This window comes from Zingiber officinale, chromosome 9A (assembly GCF_018446385.1).
Source record: "Zingiber officinale cultivar Zhangliang chromosome 9A, Zo_v1.1, whole genome shotgun sequence".
Taxonomy (NCBI): domain Eukaryota; kingdom Viridiplantae; phylum Streptophyta; class Magnoliopsida; order Zingiberales; family Zingiberaceae; genus Zingiber; species Zingiber officinale.
This window is the reverse complement of record NC_056002.1, coordinates 16,681,719-16,695,962: the sequence shown is the minus strand read 5'-3', so window position 1 is coordinate 16,695,962 and position 14,244 is coordinate 16,681,719. Positions and strand designations below refer to the sequence as shown.

At 37.7% G+C, this 14,244-nt stretch overlaps 3 protein-coding genes across 4 annotated transcripts; 1 reads left to right on the top strand and 2 right to left on the bottom strand.

Annotated features, from left to right (window-relative positions):
* Positions 1-1,906: 1,906 nt before the first annotated feature.
* LOC122020957 (NAC domain-containing protein 7-like) lies at positions 1,907-2,580 on the bottom strand. Its single transcript, XM_042579018.1, has one exon. The coding sequence runs from the start codon at positions 2,496-2,498 to the stop codon at positions 1,989-1,991; it is 510 nt and encodes a 169-aa protein (XP_042434952.1). The 5' UTR covers positions 2,499-2,580; the 3' UTR covers positions 1,907-1,988.
* A 4,073-nt stretch (positions 2,581-6,653) lies between these two features.
* Positions 6,654-9,791, bottom strand: LOC122019817 (NADH dehydrogenase (ubiquinone) complex I, assembly factor 6-like). Of its 2 annotated transcripts, XM_042577360.1 has the most exons (3): positions 9,627-9,791; positions 9,176-9,449; positions 6,654-7,801 (listed from the first exon to the last, which is right to left on the bottom strand). In XM_042577360.1, the coding sequence occupies exon 3, from the start codon at positions 7,761-7,763 to the stop codon at positions 6,852-6,854; it is 912 nt and encodes a 303-aa protein (XP_042433294.1). In that variant the 5' UTR covers positions 7,764-7,801; positions 9,176-9,449; positions 9,627-9,791; the 3' UTR covers positions 6,654-6,851. The 2 variants fall into 2 exon arrangements, with proteins under 2 accessions (XP_042433294.1, XP_042433293.1); XM_042577359.1 differs by having other exon boundaries at positions 9,176-9,791.
* Positions 9,792-9,841: 50 nt separating this feature from the next.
* Positions 9,842-14,070, top strand: LOC122019818 (ubiquitin-conjugating enzyme E2 variant 1C-like). The gene is made up of 4 exons (XM_042577361.1): positions 9,842-10,017; positions 13,264-13,403; positions 13,479-13,604; positions 13,688-14,070. The coding sequence occupies exons 1-4, from the start codon at positions 9,981-9,983 to the stop codon at positions 13,826-13,828; spliced, it is 444 nt and encodes a 147-aa protein (XP_042433295.1). The 5' UTR covers positions 9,842-9,980; the 3' UTR covers positions 13,829-14,070.
* Positions 14,071-14,244: the final 174 nt, after the last annotated feature.

Sequence of the window (14,244 nt, the reverse complement as noted above, 5' to 3'; positions counted from 1 at the left end):
TGCTTGAACTAATTAATATAATTATGTAATGGATAACCAATGAAATGCTTGTGTTAACTTAAAGTAGGTAATTAACAAGACACCGGCCATCCTATATATCCACCATAATAATCCACATTAGTAAACTAAGCATAAGAGTAGGAGAAGAGAAGAAGCAAGCATGCATGATGATGCAGATTGATGAGAGCTAGAGTAATTATTAAGTTAATTTAATAATACATTTTTGGGTAAATTCGTTCGATTAAAAATCCTCCCACAATTGTTTGTGCATGCAAAATTGCACACAGTAGGCGTGGAAGGGAAGATGATATGGTGGGCATGATGAGTCTTCACATGAGAGCTTTCACGCCACATCATGTTATCTTCCTCCACAAACAACATGCACTTAACTCACCTCCTCCTCAACCCTAAATTATATACATCTTTGCATGCATTAATCCTCATGTCCACTTGGTTCCCAACAGCCCTCCTTTTTGACCTAAATGAATCTCTCTCTCTCACTCTCTCTCTCTCTCTCTCTCTCAAGTCCCAACCCTCATCACCTCTGACACACATATATAACCCACTAAAACAGTTAGTTTGCTTTCAAGGAATATCAAAGTCATACCCTTGCTTCCCTGCATGGATACCTCTTCTTTCTTGTCTTCTTCGTCCTCATCTTCGTCCTCGTCCTCGTCCTCGTCCTCGTCCTCGTCGTCCTCCTCCTCTTCCTCCTCCTTGTCATAAAGTCATGGTGATTTAGTTCCATTTGAAGGAATATGAAAGCTTCTTCTTCTTCTTCTTCTTCTTCTTCTGCTTCTTCTTCTTTGCTTCTGATTCATATGCATGGTTTGATTCTACTCTGGAGGAGTATTGAATATGAGCACAGGCGAATAAAGTTCTTCTTTCCATGACGATCAACTTCAATATATACATTTTCAACACCAACCACAAGGTAAAAAAATTCATGTTTGATGGTGAATATCTTTTGTTATGTGACTGACTCAGATTATCAGTATTGATTATATATATATAGTGTTTAAGTACTTGTTTTGCCGGATTAAATAAGAGGTGTAGTTAGTACAAAACTAAGGAAGAGAAGTGTATGGTTTAATTAGGATTTAGGAGCATAATTAGCTCTAAATATCAATGATCAATTATATTGCTTGGTCACAATTATTTATTATTTATCTCAAGAACAAGAATGACACCATATATAACATCATTATGCTTTCTTGTTGTTCTCAGACCTTAAAGTTCTTATAGGGATCTTTATTTTATATATACTCTTTATATTTGATGTAAGTAGGTGTTGAATGTATGCATGAACAAACCTTAGAATTATGATAAAAAAAAATTATATTGTGCAGATGTAATTAATTATATGCTCCTCCTGTATATGAACAAAAACTTCCCTTACTGTGATTGTTTATAAGTAGATGATTAAGTTCATATATATATAGATAGATAGATAGATATAGGTTTTTAATTAAGAACTGTAATTATGTGCACAAACTGTATAATCTATATAAACAATGAGTCATTAGAGTAAGATTAGTTTTCACTGTTGCATTAGAGACAAATTTTGATGGCTATTTATATAATTTGATATACAGAAATTAAAAATTATTGTAGCACACAATCAATTACATTTAGGTCTGTTTACTTGGATAAAACATGGTCTGATGCAAGTGTTTACATTACACATTTGTCTTTTGCTCTGATGAAAATAAATAAATAAATGCACTAGTTCAGAATCAAGAAAGCTTGGGCAAGAACACAGCCATCAATTTGGTTGTAGTAGTTATTACTGATCAATAAGTAGGAATACTTAGAGAAACAACCGCATTGCAATCGTCTTGCTCGTATGTACAATACCATCATATATATATATTGTCATTTCACAAATGATTCATATTGCACCATATAGTTTGCACAATAAGAGTAGCTAGCTATATATATATATGGTTTCAATTGTTCTAGAATTCAATTCTGCTTTGTTGTTTGATTCATTTCCATGGATAAATTTGGCAGCTTGCGGTCGATGTAGATGGTAGCTCCATGCCAACTTCTTGTTCTTCAGTGACTTGAAGTATGTGTTCAGCTTCCTCTGAGTACATTGCTTCCTTTGAAGCATCATGGCTAAGTTGGGAGGCGACAAACTTATCGAAAACCCTCCAATCGGTCACTAGGTCAGAAGCTTGGCTAATGTTCTCAGTGTTGTTGTCAATCTCGATCACCTCAAGTTGGTGTCTAGGTTGCACAATTGCTTCATTGTTCTCCGAGAAGATGGATCGGAGAGAGCTTCCATGGTTCATGTAATTGCCATTGCTATTGGGGCTCTCAATTGGTGGAAGTACTTCATGATAAGTGTACTCTTGTGGGGAGTGGTATTGAAACTTCTTCTCGTGCTTGTAGAAGAGTTGGCGATTGTATTCTAAGGCAGATTGCAAAGGCAAAGTCCTCGGTGAGTCGATGTCTCTAACGAGCGATCCTTGTTCCATGTCATACCACGGCATATCGTCACTCACTTTTCGAGCGGTAGGAGCTCGTTTCTTGAACACCCTACACACCACCCAACCCTCTTCCTGTAAATGGTTCAAGAATCACACCCAATTGAGATCTTGAAATATTCAAATTCTGAATTTTGCAAAGAAATGTAACACAAAATTTAAGACTTTGAACACATATGATATAAGTTTCAATGGTTAGGGCACCTACTTAATTATATCTCAAGCAGTTAGGCTTTTAGAGTAATTTAGGGTGTAGGGTTAAATAAGAAAACCCATAAATGGTTGTTTGAGCTCCTTACTGTTCCTAAATTTGTATAATCAACTTGTTCAAAATGAAAATATCTTGGAAAGAAACAAATCAACTTGCCTGTGGAGGTCCATTTTCGTTCGTCTCAAGGCGATACTCATGCATGATCCAATCCGACTTTAGTCCATTGGGGGCTCTTCCCTTGTAATAGACCAAAGTCTTTCTCATCCCAATCAACCTAAGCTTGGAGTAAATTGGCTTGTCTCTCCCAGTTGCCTTCCAAAACCCGGCTGTTGTTGCTCGGTTGGTTCGAGTTCCGGTTGGATATTTTTTGTCCTTATGACTGAAGAAGTACCAATCACTTTGCTCTTCCGCACCAAACCTACATATCTCTACAGGATTTATCGAAAACATGTATCATCAATCACTCATATTATTATAGAGGCAAATGCTACAAAGATCCCACAAACATAAGAAATTAAAATCATGAACTTGTAGTGTAGCACCTTGAAGATCCCAAGGTTCAATTTTGTATAGATCAACATCTTTTATTACATCTAAGTCGATCCTTCGAGTAGCCACTTTCTTCCTAAGGTAGTAGTCTACCAATTCCTCATCGGTGGGGTGGAATCGAAAGCCGGGTGGAATGCGCAAAACAGTGTTCATCTTGATCTTGTGGATGTAATTGGAGTCAAGTCCTGCAAAATTCATGAAATGTTTAGATGGTGCAAGTTATATCACATGTAATGAGTCTCTTCTGTTAATTTATATTCTCTCATTTTATGAGAATAAATATTTTATATGTTTTCAATCAAATGAAATTAATCAAATTTGATAGACAAGAGATTCAATTTTATGCATAAAATTAACTTTATAATAAGTGAGGAAATTCACTATATCCTCATTGCATTTATGTTCAATAAATGAAAATAACTTAATTTTCTTCTCATGAATTCTCTACATATTAGAAATATTTTTACAAACCCCAAATCATAATTATGTAAAGTTCTTAAACCATTAATTTGCTTAATCATTATAATAAAACACAATTAATCTTCAAATGAAACCAAAGATCTAGTGTTGCCCTATTCTCTACTTCAATAAAAAAAAAGTATTTGTTGAAAAATAATTTAGTTTTGTAGAATTCTCTACTCAGAGAAACAAAAGCACTTGAAAATTAAAGGAATAGATCCACCAGAACTCATCATATATATGATCAAAGTGTGTGCATAATATTTATGAAATGTATGTAATTATGAGTAATCATTATGATCATTGAGCTGAAACATATGTAGATCTCAGTAGAGCACATATATACTCCAAGCGAAAAGAAAAAAGAAAAAGAAGAGGAAGAGGAAGAACCGACCGATCGAACATGAAATATTATGTACCATATATGCAGACACATTGAGAGTGATCACCTGCAACCTTCAGAATATTACTTTGGCTTACTGATGCCTTAAGATCCTGGTGCTCTCTTTCTCCTCGATCGGTCCCTTTATCGATCTACACAGAAATTGGGTGCCGAGGAGACGGGGATAAAAGGATGGAGGTAGGCTATCAGAGATGGATAAGATATGGCATAGATCAAAACCTTGTCGTTGAGCTTCAATAAACCGACATTCGACAAAGAGCAAGAGAGAGGAGGAGGAGGAGCGAGCCGAGAACGGAAACGGAGGAGAGTGAAGGAGTGTAATAAGGAAGAAAGCTTCTGGTTGAGGTTTTGAGGGTTGGCCTCTTGCACTTGCAACCACCTCCTCCAACTTTTCTTTGCTGCTTATAATTATATATGACCATAAAGAAAACAAACAAGGAACAGGCCTGTCTTTATATATGTGATTCTTTCTACCCTACAGAAGATTTTACTCTCTTTTTTATTATTATTATTTTCAGTACTTATAATTATCTCCCGAGTTTCATTTATAAGCGCATGTGTTTCAAAGAATTTTGAGTTGTGACAAGTAAGTAAACAATAGAATAGTCTTCTAAACAGGGTTTTCTGAGTACTGTTGAAGAAACCCTAGCTACATAAATTCAAGTGTAACTTAGTAACTTACTTGACCAGCTAATATCGTGATGGATTTGATCGACCAACTATAACAGCCCTCGAATGAGGGTTCATTGTTGGTGGAGTCATAATTGCGACGAACATGTTAGTGTGAGATACAAGTTCCAAGTAGATCGAGTTAGAATAGACTTTATTGTAATTAGCTAGCCATCACATTATTTACAAGTAATAAGTTATCTACATGAGTTAGATTTCGTCACTATATAGTGAAATTAAATAGAGTTGATCGACATATTCTTGTGCAATATTCCCATGATCAAATATGAGTGCAATTGAATACTTCCTCAACGGAGCTTCTAAAGAAATATATGTGAACCCTAACAAAACTAACTCCCTACTAACTAATTAGTAATTTTTTTTTAAAAAAAAAGGTCATAATTTTCCATGCCTTTCTTTAATTCATATCATTGAAATTTGAATACAATAGAAAAATCATGGCTACCCTAAAAAATAAAGGAGTTTAGTTAGCGGGGAGGTAAAATTAGGGTGTGGGGAAAATACAAAAGAAAGAAAGAAAGGCAGGCATATAATGGCGGAGACGTAACTGAACGGCCACCTCCACTGTCCCTGTAATCCAGCAATGTGTGGGACCCTTCTGCACCTTCTAAAATATCGCCATCCCTCGCCTTTTATATGATCTCTTCCTTTTCTTCTCAATTAAATTAATTAATTAATTCTTTCGAAAGAAAAATATTTTATCTATTTTTTAAAACATTCTTGTAGTCTCAAGATTACCATTTCCTCTCATTCCGTTAATATTTTTACAGTTAATTTTGTTGGCTAATATCAAGCTCACCAACCATCAAACAAATTTAAAAATATATAAAAAATTAATTTAATTTGGATTAGTTATTTTATTAAATGGGGTTGAACATCATTAAATTTTATTTAATTTTGACACTAATAAAAAAAATAAAAGTATAGGATATTTTTAGAAAACGTTAAAATATGAGAAGTAAAATGATTTTTTTTAAAAAAATTCATTTAAAAAAGAAAGAAAAAACTCATTGTCCCCACCCACCTTTTCCCACCTTCCAACATCATGCATGCTTCTTCTTCCTTTTTTTTCCTTCTTGCCTCAGCTCGTAACATTGAGAACAAGAAGAGGAGAAAAAGAAGGGAATAAGAAGAAGGCATGACATGCAATGCAGTTTTAAACTTAAAGAATAGTAGTAAAAGTTGTTCTTCTTTATTACCCATTTGACTCGGCCACTCTAGTGGCTTCTTGGGCACCAAAGGAGGAAGAAGAGCGAGGAAGAGGATATGATGATGGCTGGGTGGGGCCCGGCGTGGATGGACCCGATCATTAGGGTGGCCCCCTTTTAATTTTTGGGTGCTGGTGCGGTGGCAGAGCGGGTGGAGGCTTGTCCTGCTCGGGCCACCTTGTCCCACCTTGAGCTGGGTGGGATTTATTGGCCATGGTTTACACGTTGCTGATGCTCTCACTGGTGTGAATCAAAGTCAAGCCGAGTCGAGTCGAATTGGACCGGACCAGAAAAGATCGGTTCAGTCGAAAAAGTTTAAGATCGATAAGATATCACAATTTTCATAAACTAATATTTAACCCTTTTTTTTATAATCAAACTTTGTTCATGACATTAAAATAAATCAAAAAGTATAGATAAATCTTGAAGGATGACCCAAGTGTAATATATCTAGGATGAGATTTGAACCTTGTTACCTAGATTTTGTCCGACTAAAATTTCTCGTCATATGTGAAGTTCTCACGTTCTAACTAAATGATAAAGTTTGGATCACTTTGGAGTTTCCGACGAAATTATAACATAAAGAGAAGATTAATAGCAAGGCCCTAAGCAAAGATGACAAACATAAATGGAGAAAAGTCACGATTTGTATTTTTCTGCCTGTTTTACTTAGACACTGGATCATAATAACATTTCCAGAAAAAAATTCTGCAAAACTAATTCTATTGTTTTTGAAGCCTTGAAACAAAGGATCATGAATTTATTGGGACAAAAAAGATTATAAACTCTGAAAAAAAAAAAGAACTTCAAACAACAATTTGACCTGCCAGAAGATCAAGTTAATATGTTTTTCTCCAGGCATGCCATTTTAGCTTCAATAGATACCATAGCGGAGAGATGCCATGGATACCCCGTGAAATCCTGGAATCGAAGACGTTGAAGTTCCTTCGTCGTAAAGTATCCAAAAGCACTTGTGCAGGCACGGCTGGCAGGAGCACAGGAAGAGCCTCAGGAGGAATTGTGGGAGCCAACTCCCGAGCTTTTTGCAGATGAAGACTAGCCACAGAGGCCACCTCAAACACAGCATCTGGAAGTGCCTCACTTGACTCTATCTTGATCTCCGGTCCTCCATTGCTTGTTGTTAGTAAACCGTGCCTACTAGCAACGTCGGCAGGAATGTATTCTATCCTTCCTTGGCGACTCCCATGGTAAGGCAAGGACTTGAGCAGGAGAAGAAGCCCGCTGGCTTTGCCAATGTGGGAAGCTGCATGATCAACGTTTGTTGAGCGAATGCCACCAGCTTGAAGAGTCATGTAGAGCATTGTTGACGCAGTGTCTTCTGCATACTGCTCCAAATCTGCAATAGTTTCAGGAATCACTCCTTCCCGACTTGCATCCTTTATTCTGGCATCAACAGAGCGCTTCAGCCAGTGCTTGCTGATCTTATAATCTGAAATCACCGAGGAGAGGGCTTGCGCAACTGGGTGTTCAACCTTTTTCTTCGCAAACAATTTGTCAATTGTATCTTGCCACCATAGAAGGCGCATGAGCCCAGTATTGGGATCAGATGCAACATCCATGGCCCGTGCAGTTTCAACATTGAAAGCACGGAGAACAAATGCAGCCTTACGCATATCTGGAAGAAGCTGGAGAAGGCAAAGGTAGTGATGGTAATCATAACTACGAACTTGCTGCACGCAATAAGAGAAGGCTCCACGAATGTTCTTGCTATAAGCAGACGGATTACTCATCAGTTCCTTGCAGCTAATGTTCCCTTAGTCTGCAACTCCTGTATGAATTCATACATCAATTACTTCAAAAGAAAAGAGAGAGAACCAATCAATCATAAAGCCTAACCAAAACCCATAACTCTGTTACATTATTGATCTCCACTATCTGCTAGCAACAAGAATTAACGCTATATAATGTCTTTTCCGGAATAGAAGGTTAGTTCCAATCAATTGAACATTTGGCTTTGCATATACTTAGATGATGAGTTCTCCCTGTACCAAGATCCATGAAACAAAGTATTTCTGTGAACGCAATTGAAGGAAAGAAGTTCCTACAAATGCACTAAAAGTGGAGTACTGAGAATTTGTTTCTTTTTATGTTTCGGTGGTTTCTTATATATAGATAACATCAGTTCCTTTATTACCAAAAAAACAAAGTATGCTTCCAGAGACAATAGGAAAATTTCTAGAGTTATTAAACTATTCAGAAGAATAAGATATTGCACAGCGAGATAACCTTGCCCAATAGAATTGCAGAGCAAAGTTGGCAAAACTCGATGCTAGTGCAGGAAAGACACGAGCAATAACATGGCACTTTCCATATAAAAATCTCAATATCTTTCATTTTTGTGGATCATAGTGCCTTTCCATGTTCTTGGATATGAGGAATTACAGAATTAACCAGTTCATTTTTGTGGCATACCAATGTAATAATTGACTATTGCAATGAACAGTATGTGATAAGTCGATTAGACCTAAGAGAAAAACATTTGAAAATTTTCAAATGTATGCTCAGTAAAGGTTCTCAAATTCATTTTCACTTTCCTATTTGGTGTCAGAAGAGACTCCATATAAACACCAATAGAATCCTAAGCGACCAAAAAAAATTTAAAAGTCATGCATTGTGCAACAAAAAACATATGAGATTCCATGCCGATCGATAGATAGAAAAGCTATGTAAATTTGAACACAGAGCAAGGACATTACAAAAGTAAGAACAAAAAACTGAAAGTTATGATTTTACTGAATTCAAGGGGCTATATAAACAACAGAGAATAGAAGCTATAATAGTATGATGGATTTTATTGGGCAAAAGAAATCACATTTAGAACTTCACCCCCTGTAAAGAAGCAATAGATTAATCGTCTCCTCAATTTAATTTTTGTTTTGATGAACACAAACATAGCAGAACATTTCAATTCTTGAAATCTATAAGAAAAGATCAGATTTTCAGAATCAACAGGAAATAATTTTTTCAAGTATTCTCGGGTTGCATCATGCATCATTCAACAAAAGCCAATCTCTTTCTGAACTCGGGAAAAGAACAGACTCATAAAAATACTATGACTATAAAACAAAGCTAAAAAGAGGTCAAAATTAAGGTAGCAGTAGCACGACAAATGGAGCTACGAGATGATACGGCATGAGAGTACCTGCGGTCAGGTATAGGCAGCGGCTACGTCAGTTCCGGCGGAGGGCGACTGCGAGGGGAGCAAAAGAGCAGAAGGAATAACCGAGTGGAAAAAAGAGAACCGTCGCAAGCGGCAGCGACTCGGGAGCACCTCCGTCCTCGATCGGAGGGGAAAACACCAACCGAGAAGAGCACGGTCACTGATAGGATTTAGGTTTGGATCCGATTTGGAACATGAAAGCACAATCCTGCTGCGACGGTCGAATAAGATGAACTGCGTCGTCGGAGAGGAGGGCCTGCAAGATCGGAGGAACGAAATCACGCGAGGAAGGGGAAAGGGAGAGGAGTTCGGCGGTCGGTTTCGGGACCGATTCAGGAAGACGCGTTCACTTGGTTTGTGAGGTTCGTGGGCACACCCGCAATGAGATCAAGGGGGAGGATTGGCATGCGAAGACGAAGGGGAGGGGAGTGACCTGAGGGAGAGAGGACGGTGAGCAACGCAGGTCGCTCGATGCGATCGGAGGAATGAGATCGCCGAACAGTCGCGAGCAGCGGCGAGGTAGAGAGATCGTGAGAAAAAAAGGGCACAATTGAGCAACATCTTTGATCTCTCCGGTTCGGCCCGGTTCATCTTTGGGTCGTCAATTTAGATTCTGATCCAGACCTCATAAATCACGAGCGTGCGTCGAAGGCCCAACATCCCGAGGACACCGTCCATTGCAATCTCGCATCTTCTGCGTCTTCTTCTTCTTCCGTCGCCCGTGCCAACCAGGCGACGACGAAGCTCGAAGGCGAATCATCCATCGCCGTAGAAGATTTCACCATCAATGACGCTCGGCGGTTCCGGTGGATCCAGCGTCGTCGGTGAGTTTTCCTCTCATCCAATGTAACCTAGGCGATTGGGGATTTGATGCTGATCAATGGCCCAACTTTTGTCGAGCCGAGGGTTCTCTGTAACTGGATCGTAGGAGTTCGTTTAGAAATTATTGATCGGCACGATTGTTCTTCCTTGTGGCCGTGCCGAACGTATCACAGATTGTTGAGAAGAGGGCGACTTGTCAAGATGGGCTTTCTACTTTTCCTAGGACTTCAATCTGGATCTTCAATAAATTTCAACCTTTTGGTAGTTTTTTCACCTTCAATATCATGCCCAGGATGTAGTGACGGTTGAAGATTTTCTTATGTATTTAAGTGTTTTCACTCCGTTGCTTTGTAACGGAAACCCTGAGATTGCTAACGATTGATAAGTATAATTAATCATGCAAGATCTGTTTAGAGAGGGACCTGTCAGCTCCAACATGTATCCTATCAAGATCTCTTCTCTACACCCCTTATTTTAGACTCATTGTTCTTTCAAAGATGTAATCTTCTTGATCGCCTTTGTCAAGTAGGTAAACGACTCATTTTTTATGATGTCTGCCTATGGTCTAGCTCATATTTGCATGGTCAGCTCGTGAAGCACTTTCAAGGTCTCTATCGGGTTTGGACTGAAAAGTCTGCCCTATTTGCTGCAGAGAATCTAGTTTTACTTAGTTCATTGGAGCTGCCAAAGTAGCCAACATTCCAGTTATTGTGAAATCCTGAACAGAATTGCCAGGGATAAACCTGAGGAAGGTGAGGAGATTATGTTCTCATCATGCTTCTTGTGTCCTTGTTGGCACACATGTTGCAATGGTTGGACCAAAGGATCATGATCCCATTAGGATAAGCTAACCTCAACAGTTCAGATTGTGGGCTGTGGCTTGCTTGCAAGAACTTGGAATCATTAGTCACATATGTCTGTTCAATTCATCACCAGGCCTTTGCACAGTGTCTCCCCTGAATTCTTTTAATCCAATATCTGTTTTTTCTTTTACAATCATTGCTATCAGCATACTGTTTATAGTTCTTTCCACACACACATCTCAATTTTTTGCAATTAAAATAAAGGTTTATGCACTCATTTAGTTATATACCTTATGTATGATGAGTAAATTTATCTTAATATCTCATCTTTTACCCAATCAGATAAACCAAACTTTAAACACTGATCTGTTAGCATTTATGGCCTTTTCATGGATGATCAAAAACTATCCTCAATGGTACATTGTATTTGGCTTGTTACATGAGAAAATTGTAACTCATGTTTGTCTCTCCTTGTTCTATATGAAGCTTGAGAATTTAAAAAAAAAAAACAAGTATGAATTTTTTAGAACCCATGAGAAAGCAAGATACTCCATTAGAAGTATAGCAATGTGGCAGAATTGTATGCAAACTGTATCTACTCATTCAATATTGGTGATTCAAACTAGTTAGGCATGTCTACGTGGAAGTACATCCATTGCTTTACATTGATTTGAGTTATGGTTTAGAGTGGAAACTATATTATGGCTTCCCACATGAACGAGGAACAAATTGTCACTTACTTGAAATAGTTGTTTTTCATTCTTGCCAGTTGATGTATACTTGTTTTTTCTGATCGTTTGTTGTATTTATACTTTTTACATTGAAAAAGTATTCTTCCCACTTCACACCTTCGTAGTTAAACTGTGTGCACAAATTACCAAAAATGCATACTCTGAGTAATATTTCACCTTACTCCAGCATTAACGCAATTGCAGTTTCTTTATGCAACTTGAAGATTTATTATGTATCACGCATCATTGAAACCATGAAGATGTTGGACCCTTCTCATGGTGCTTGTTTTAGAAGAACTCATCTGATTCCATACTACTTATCCCACCAATGTGTGGTGCCCTTATTGTTTCCTTTATCCTCTATTTTCTCTTTTTCACAATCTCCCTTGGACAGCAACCTTTGCTGAAATGTCTCCTTATGGTGCTAGCCTCTAAAGTCATGTACCAGGATAAGCTAGTGAACATCCACGTATGAATCTGATGACATTTTTGGTACAATGGCTAACCACTTGATCAACCAAGACATTTGCACACAGAACTGTGCTATCTTGTATCACTTGGGATCGTAAAATAATTATATGATGCTGTGTAATTCCGTTGTAATTTGGTTGAGAAGGCAAATGTAATGCAGCACTGTCTTTCTTCTAGCATTTGAACGTTTAAAGTCAACATTTAGTACGAATAATCTACCTACCAGTGACATAACTTAACATTCATAAGCCGTTTTTCCTTTGGTGTCATCCATTGACATAGATGGAAGTGTTCAACGTTTTCTACTTAGCATGGATAGGCTTAGATCATAGCTTATGTTAAAGTGGCTGATTAGCCCTTTGATGTTACCTACATTATTGTAAGGCTATAGTATGCCTTGATTTCTTTTATCAGTAGAGATCTAGACAATACATATAGTTGATTTATAATTCCTTCAAATATTGTATAGTGTATTAATTTCTTTGTTCGTGAAAATTATATTTTTCTAGGTTGTACCATTCTTTTGTATGAAAGGGAGCCTTGGCATGGCATAAAGTTGTTGTTGTATGACCTTGTGGTCACTGGTTTGAGTTGCGGAAACAATCTCATGCAATGCACATAAGGCTGTGTACAATAATAGATTCAACGTGGTCCGACCCTTTTCTCGAACCTTGCATTAACAGGAGCTTTGTGTACCGGGTTGCCCTTTTTACCATTCTTTTGTATTATTAGTATTTTTGCTAAACATCGTCAGCAGATATGCTTGAGAAATGACATAATGATGCACATTTGCTCAAGATGTCCCTTTGTTGTGCCCATTTTTCCATCTTTAAGTGCAATCATTCAGTTAGATTGTTCTTGTACCATTCTTTTGTGTGAAAGGGAGCCTTGGCACGACATAAAGTTGTTGTTGTGTGACCTTGTGGTCATTGGTTTGAGTTGCGGAAACAATCTCATGCAATGCACATAAGGCTGTGTACAATAATAGATTCAACGTGGTCCGACCCTTTTCTCGAACCCTGCATTAACAGGAGCTTTGTGCACCGGGTTGCCTTTTTTACCATTCTTTTGTATTATTAGTATTTTTGCTAAACATCGTCAGCAGATATGCTTGAGAAATGACATAATGTTGCACATTTGCTCAAGATGTCCCTTTGTTGTGCCCATTTTTCCATCTTAAGTGCGATCATTCAGTTAGATTGTTCACTTATCATCACTATACTCTTGCCTCCATTTCTTGCAGTTCCTCGGAACTTCAGATTGCTCGAAGAGCTCGAACGTGGAGAAAAGGGCATAGGAGATGGAACTGTAAGCTATGGTATGGATGATGGAGATGACATTTATATGCGATCCTGGACTGGGACAATATTAGGTCCTCATAATGTAAGCATTCTCAAATCCATTTTAATACCTTGTCACAGTGAAACTTCGTAATTTCTTCTGCTGGCACTCTCACAGACTGTCCATGAGGGCCGCATCTATCAACTCAAGTTGTTCTGCGACAAAGACTATCCCGAGAAACCGCCTAATGTCCGATTCCATTCCCGCATCAACATGACTTGTGTCAATCCTGACACTGGAATGGTAAGCAATTTCTGTTTAAAGAGTGATATTTTCATTGTGGTCGAAAATTTGATTAGCATTGATGTTTGATCAATAAAAAACAGGTTGATCCAAGAAAATTTGCAGTTCTAGGGAACTGGCAACGGGATTACACAATGGAGCATATCTTGGTACAACTTAAAAAGGAAATGGCTGCATCGCATAATCGCAAACTGGTTCAACCTCCAGAGGGCACCTACTTCTGAGACAATCGATTTGAAGCACGAAGACACTAGTACGAAGGTGACTATCAGCGTTCGACTAAGCACTGAACTGCACCTTCGATATTTCGTGTCACGTAACATACTTTCCATATATATTTCAGTGTAGATTGTCATAAAATTTGACCACAGTGAATTGCTATAATCTTATTGTGGAACTGTGTGCTTTGTCGACCTTTTCTTTTGTGAAAAAGAATCAAACTGTCTCTTAGTATGTTGGAGAACTACCCAGACTTTTGTTGACATAAGTTTGTAGTGTGCTGTTAATGTGCATTTTGTTGAGAGAAATAATTATGCATTCAAAAAATTAATATATTTAGTTGATAAAAAATCTTTAATACTCCCAATTTATAAATAGCAATTAGTCACTAATGATTCTTTATCTTTTTAATTATTTAAAT

Excerpts from the sequence above, each read along its gene's own strand:
- LOC122019818 (XM_042577361.1), top strand. The coding sequence starts at position 9,981 with ATGACGCTCGGCGGTTCCGGTGGATCCAGCGTCGTCG. Across the intron at positions 10,018-13,263 it reads CGGTGGATCCAGCGTCGTCG|TTCCTCGGAACTTCAGATTG; the intron begins GTGAGTTTTCCT and ends CATTTCTTGCAG. Across the intron at positions 13,404-13,478 it reads CAATATTAGGTCCTCATAAT|ACTGTCCATGAGGGCCGCAT; the intron begins GTAAGCATTCTC and ends GCACTCTCACAG.
- LOC122020957 (XM_042579018.1), bottom strand. The coding sequence starts at position 2,498 with ATGCCGTGGTATGACATGGAACAAGGATCGCTCGTTAGAGACATCGAC.
- LOC122019817 (XM_042577359.1), bottom strand. The coding sequence starts at position 7,763 with ATGAGTAATCCGTCTGCTTATAGCAAGAACATTCGTGGAGCCTTCTCT.